The sequence below is a fragment of the Chiloscyllium plagiosum genome, chromosome 11 (assembly GCF_004010195.1).
Source record: "Chiloscyllium plagiosum isolate BGI_BamShark_2017 chromosome 11, ASM401019v2, whole genome shotgun sequence".
Taxonomy (NCBI): Eukaryota; Metazoa; Chordata; class Chondrichthyes; order Orectolobiformes; family Hemiscylliidae; genus Chiloscyllium; species Chiloscyllium plagiosum.
The window spans coordinates 49003957-49010638 of record NC_057720.1 but is presented as its reverse complement, the minus strand read 5'-3'; the positions used below and the strand labels follow the sequence as shown (position 1 = coordinate 49010638).

The window sequence follows — 6682 nt, the reverse complement described above, 5'->3', positions numbered from 1 at the left end:
GGAACAGGAGAATCGACGTTTCGGGCATAAGCCCTTCTTCAGGAATGAGGAAACCACCTTCCTAACCTGCAATCTTCTTCCTGACCTCTCTGCCCCCACTCCAGTCTGACCTATCACCCTCACCTTGACCTCTTTCCACCTATCACATTTCCGACGCCCCTCCCCCATGTCCCTCCTCCCTACCTTTTATCTTAGCCTGCTGGACACACTTTCCTCATTCCTGAAGAAGGGCTCATGCCCGAAACGTCAATTCTCCTGCTCCTTGGATGCTGCCTGACCTGCTGCGCTTTTCCAGCAACACGTTTTCAGGAGTGTAATGATGAAAAATGTGGAATTGTTCACTTTGGCAGGAAGAATAGTGACCGCTGTTTTTGTCCCTATATTGGTGCAATTGTTCCAATCATTAGTTTATCGAGTATAGCTAAGAGACAGACTATTAAAGCATTCCAGATTGCGCTCATCTAGACAAGCACAAAATCTTAAATTTCAAAGGGAGCAACAATTTTATTGTAAGTCTGGTAGCATCTGTGAAGAGAAATGAGAGTTAACATTTCAGGTCCGGTGACCCTTCCTCAGAACTTGTGAAGAAGGATCATCGCGCCCGAAATGTTAATTCTGATTACTCTTCACAGATGCTGACAGAACTGCCGAGCTTTTCAAGGAATTTCTGTTTCCGTTTCTGATTTATGGCATCTGCAGTTCTTTCGGCATTGACGTAGGGGCTTTTTAGAAAAAAAAACACAGGATGCTATTTGTTATGTTATTTATATAAAGCTAGGGACTAGCTACATCAGGCCATATTTGCCAAACAGTGGCAACCATAGAATAGCATTCTGCTCCTACTTTTTCATACTAAACCACAGAACCTACAGAAAATCAAAGCACTATTTTAAATTTAACTGTGTCCTCATGGTGCGGGAGAGTCAAGCAAAGGTAAACAATGCCTCATGTCTCATGATGTCGAGATGCCTGTGTTGGGCTGGGGTGCACAAAGTTAGAAATTACATGACATCAGGTTATAGTCCAACAGGCTTTTGGAGTTCTCAAAGCTTGTGATTTCAAATAAACCGGTTGGACTATAAACTGGTGTCATGTGACTTCTGACTCATTTCTCATGGCAGCAGTTGCTATATGCTTTGACAGTTCTTGTGTAAGAGTATGAATGGAAGGTAAGTGTGTTGTTAAGATGGGTCCAAGCTGGGTTGAGTAACAGATGGAATAGGGTACCATGTTGGAGTAGTGATAAGGCACAAGGCAAGAAGGCTTTTGGAGAAGAGTCACATCAGACTTGAATTTTTAACGCTGTTCCTCTCTTTCATGGATGCAGCCAGGCCTGCAGAGTTTCTCTAGTACTTTGTCATTATTTCAGATTTCCAGCATCTGTAGTATTTTTCACTTATTGAAGGTAAGAAGGGAGCCAAGTAAGTGATCGAGTGAATTAAAACAAAGAACTGCAGCTGTCGGAGATCCAAAACAAAAACAGAAATTACTGGAGCAACTCAGCTCTGAAAAAGGGTCACTGGTTCGAAACGCTAATTTTGCTTTCTCTCCACAGATGCTGCCAGACCTCCTAGTGATGGGGATAGCCACTTTTGGGGGAAAGAGGAGAATTGGACCTAGTGGCAGAGGAGTTTCTGGGCAGGAATGGTGGGTATATGGTCATTTGGGTATTTGCAAACTCCTAGGAAATAATTTTTATGGAAATGTACACCCGTGGTTCCATCTTCACTCATGCTTTGCTGATGAGTGCTAAGCAACATTGCATGCCTGTAAGAAATACATTTACTGAAAATCCAGAATTTTGAATCCAGAGTGAGATTATTTTGAATTCTTTGGAATGAATACATAACAATTTCTTTGAAGGCTGGAAGGTGAGGTATGTATAAATAATGGTTGTATTTCTATCACGTGATAAAACTAAAACATTCCTAAGTGATCAAAACACAACCACGTTAAATGCAGTCAGTTGAGGCAAAAGCTCTTTCACAGTCATAAAATGATTGCAATCAAAGCCATATTAAGGATGCATTTGCTTGGATAAAGTTAAGTTCTGCCTCATCTATGCTGCATTCCGTTATACATGAAACCATACTCACCTCTTTCAAAGTAACCTCCACAAACAATGCCCAGGCATTAGCCCTGACCCCAAAATGACAATTGCCCTTTGCTGCAACATTTCAGCATTTTTTTCTAGCTCAGGCTCTTCCTCCCCTGGGTCCTTGAAGTCCAACCAGCCATCTGTTTTAAATAGTTCATATATTTTTTCCTGCTGCAAACTTCCACTGCTGAAAACATATGTATCCCTTTGAGATCTGCTATGGCATCAGAATTCCCACCCTCAAGGCTGCATACGTTTTGCATTGAATTGAATTCTGCTGTAACCACAAAGGTGTGAGTTATTCCGAAGAGACACACATATTCCAGACCTACCACTAATGTAAAATGGTGTTCTTTGAGGAAGCAGAAACAAATGACCATTTTGGGGCAACACACCTGAAAAAGAGCAAATTCCACTTTGCAACAATTTGATTTGCCTGAAAAACCATAAAGGCAACACCTGCTCTACAAAATGCAATTTCTTTGGAAGATCAGACATTGTACAAACATACATTTCTGGTGCATTAGAGTTTCCTGCAGTGTCAGATACTTTGAACTCAAAGCTGTCAGATGTCAGTTCTATGGAGGGACTGATGATGTAGCGAATTGTACGTCTGTCCACCTCTTTCTGGGTAAATGAGCCTTGAATGTATCCACCTGCAATATATCATTTTCATGCCAGAGAGTTTATTTTGTATTCACCATCACTGAAGAAAGATGCAGCAATTTATTAACACATTAGACTCTTTGGCAGTTTTGCCATTCAGCATAGCCAGTGCTAGTGGTGTAGAAGCTTTTGCCAGATCTCTGCCCACTCATTTTAGCATGCCCCACAGTGAAAGTTTTGGCAATATGAAGAACAATGCAAATCATATTAAAGTGAATGCATGTCCAACTCCCCAATTTGTACAGAACGCGTGGCACCCTTGATTCATGCTTATGAAACAGATGAAGGCTGTTTTCTAGGGGAGAATAAACTAAACCTAGCAACTGCATTAAAAATGACAGAAAATCATTAATTTTAATGATATAATTTTATTCATCCCTATGCAGAAACACCTAAACACGTTGTTCTGGTGGTAGGTGAATGTTTTGCACAATGACAGGAGAACAAGTGGGAAGAGATCTGATATCACTGTGCTGCACCCAATTTATTGATGGGGTCTACCTGACAAATCCAGAAATCTAAAACAACAACACTAATGCTTTCTATATTTTGCAAAACAAAACATTTTCCACACTGTGAAAATTAAATAGACATTTCAACATGAGATACCATATTAATGCCAAGCATTTTGCATGTATTTGCAATTATAAACACAACTTCAATTGTTTCAGATCTTTAGAAAATTAATGCTCTGATTATCATGTTTGCATCAATTAATTGAATACCTGTAGTAGTACTTTCCAAGTATCCATAGAAAGGTGGACGGAGAATCGTATAGATCAGCTCCTCATGTTTGCTGTCCACATCTGAGGATTTTAAGTTCTGGGCAGTGATGTAGATAGCAAAACGTCCATCTTTCAGTTTGTGAACTGTAGTTGGGCTTTGATTGATGAGAATATAGGGAGAAGCTTTGTCAACATGCTTCACCTGCAATTAATATACTGTTAGATATGTAGATTGTTTTCTTGGGACATTATTTATCAATGATCCACACCTTCGGAAACTGTTAATCAGATTATCCTAATTCTGTTTTCAAATTGTCTGTTGTTACTTTCCATAATCTTTGCCAATATGTTAGTCACCTTCTCCTATTTACTTTTATTGAATGAATCATAGAAAATAGACATCACTGAAAGGAGCAATTTGCTTCATCGTGCTTAACAATTCAAGATCTTGCTTTGGCTTGTGGAGTAATAGTTTGAGCCTGAAGGGTCATAATGTAATGATTATCTGACATTATATAACTGAGAAAGTGAGTTGGAGAAAAAGCCCATGAGGAGACCCTCTGAGCTTGTATTGATCCATATGTAGACTTACACTGTAAATAAAAATTTTTTGATAAAATGTACTCTTACTTCTGCAGAGACATTTAAGAGACAAATCCTCCTATCATGTCAACCAGAAGACAAAAACTACCAATGTGTTATTATTGTTCATTGTGTTGATTGATCACTAAATTAATAGTTTAAATTTCTACTATTAAAATTTCATTGTCTTTTTCTGCTTTTGAGAATGTTTCAGACAATTTAATACCATCAAGTTCTGAATTGCTCCTTCTAATTTGTCATGAGCAGGTTGCAGGAAAATAATTCCCAAAGAAAACTGTGGGTGGAATCTTATGGCGGTCTGAAAGATGTGGGCTTTGGCAAGATTTAAAGCATAATCAGGCAAGACATTCGGTGAGGCCTATCTCCCAATCACAAACATCTCACTCCATCTTTTATGCTTTCGATAAGCAGTGAGGTGAAATCTGGAAGTATGTCACACCGAGATGTCACTTTAACACTAAGAGTCTGTTGGCCACTGTCAGAATTGGGATACGTCTGACTGCAATCCAGATTTTAAAAAAACTTGCCTCTCCCATCACCTTTCAACTTTCCACCTTTTACATTAAACCTTTCTACCCTTGGAAAAAAACTCCAACTATCCATTCTATCTCTCATAATTTTGTAAACTTCTATCAGGTCACCCTTCATTCTTCGACATTCAAGTGGAAACAAACCAAGTTTGTCCAATCTCTCATCATAACTAATACCCTCCAAACCAGGCAACTTCCTGGTTTCTGTATCCTCTCCAAAGCCTCCACATTCTTCTGGTAATGTGGCAACCAGAATTGTACAAAATTTTCCAGATGTGGCTTAACTTTATGTGGGATTTTCAGGGAATCAGTAAAACATCAACTTTATGGTTCAATCAAACCCTGTTGTGTGTGAGTTTGTTCTTCACAAAATCTGAAATTCTAAGAACTATCCATTAAAGAAACAAAGATGGGAACCTCTTAAACATGAACACATTCGATTCCTCCTCTCCTGCTGGACAATCAAGATTGACATTTTGTTATTCACTCATGGAGACATTAGCATTGCTGACTGGGCCAGCATTTCTTGCCTGCTCCTAGTTGCCCTTGAAAAGATTGTGGTGAGCTGCCTTCTTGAAGTACTGCAGTCCATGTACTCGAGGTAAACTCACACATCAAAGAGGGAATTCCAGAGGGAGACACTGAAGGAAATGGTACTATATTTTTGAGTGAGGATGGCTTGTGACTTGGAGGGGAACTTACGAGTGGTAGTGTTCCCATGTAGCTGCTACCCTTGACCTTCTCGATGGAAGTGGTTGTGGAATTGGAAGGTGCTGTCTAAGGATCTTTGGCGAATTTCAGTAGTGCATCTTGAAGGTGGTACATACTGCTGCTGTTTAGTATTGGTGGTGGATTGGAGTCATAGAGTCATAGAGATGTACCGCATGGAAACAGACTCTTTGGTCTAACCCGTCCATGCCGACTAGATATCCCAACCCAATCTAGTCCCACCTGCCAGAACCTGGCCCATATCCCTCCAAACCCTTACTATTCATATACCCATCCAAATGCCTTTTAAATGTTGCAATTGTACCAGCCTCCACCACTTCCTCTAGCAGCTCATTCCATACACGTACTACCCTCTGTGTGAAAAGGTTGCCCCTTAGGTCTCTTTTATATCTTTCCACTCTCACCCTAAACCTATGCCCTCTAGTTCTGGACTTCCTGATAACAGGGAAAAGACTTTGACTATTTACCCTATACATGCCCCTCATAATTTTGTAAACCTCTGTAAGGTCACCCCCCACCCTCTGACGGACAAGGAAACAGCCCCAGCCTGTGCAGCCTCTCCCCATAGCTCAAATCCTCCAACCCTGGCAACATCCTTGTAAATCTTTACTGAACCCTTTCAAGTTTCACAACATCTTTCCGATAGGAAGGAGACCAGAATTGCACGCAATATTCCAACAGTGGCCTAACCAATGTCCTGTACAGCTGCAACATAACCTCCCAACTCCTGTACTCAATACTCTGACAATTAAAGGAAAGCATACCAATCGTCTTCTTTACTATCTTTTTTTTTAGATTACATTACAGTGTGGAAACAGGCCCTCGGCCCAACAAGTCCACACCGACCCGCCGAAGCATAACCCACCCATACCCCTACATTTACCCCTTACCTAACACTACAGGCAATTTAGCAAGGCCAATTCACCTGACCTGCACATCTTTGGACTGTGGGAGGAAACCGGAGCACCCGGAGGAAACCCACGCAGACACGGGGAGATAGTGCAAACTCCACACAGTCAGTCGCCTGAGGCTGCGACTTCACTTTCAAGGAGCTATGAACCTGCACTCCAAGGTCTCTTTGTTCAGTAACACTCTCTAGGACCTTCCATTAAGTGTATAAGTCCTGCTAAGATTTGCTTTCCCAAAATGCAGCACCTCGCATTTATCTGAATTAAACTCCATCTGCCACTTCTCAGCCCATTGGCCCATCTGGTCAAGATCCTGTTTTAGTCTGAGGTAACCTTCTTCGCTGTCCACTACACCGCCAATTTTGGTGTCATCTGCAAACGTTCTAACTTATGCTCGCATCCAAATCATTTATGTAAATGACA

The 6682-nt window shown here is 40.9% G+C and overlaps 1 protein-coding gene across 4 annotated transcripts in view; it reads right to left on the bottom strand.

Annotated features, from left to right (window-relative positions):
- Positions 1-6682, bottom strand: part of frem1b (Fras1 related extracellular matrix 1b) — a 188441-nt gene that overhangs the window by 29493 nt on the left and 152266 nt on the right. For 3 of the 4 annotated variants that reach the window (XM_043699276.1, XM_043699278.1, XM_043699277.1), the window contains exons 26-27: positions 3490-3691; positions 2610-2754 (exon numbers count right to left, since the gene is read on the bottom strand). In XM_043699276.1, coding sequence (XP_043555211.1) covers positions 2610-2754; positions 3490-3691 — 347 coding nt within the window. The remainder of the gene's footprint in view (positions 1-2609; positions 2755-3489; positions 3692-6682) is intronic. The other variant, XR_006312980.1, reaches the window with a different exon arrangement.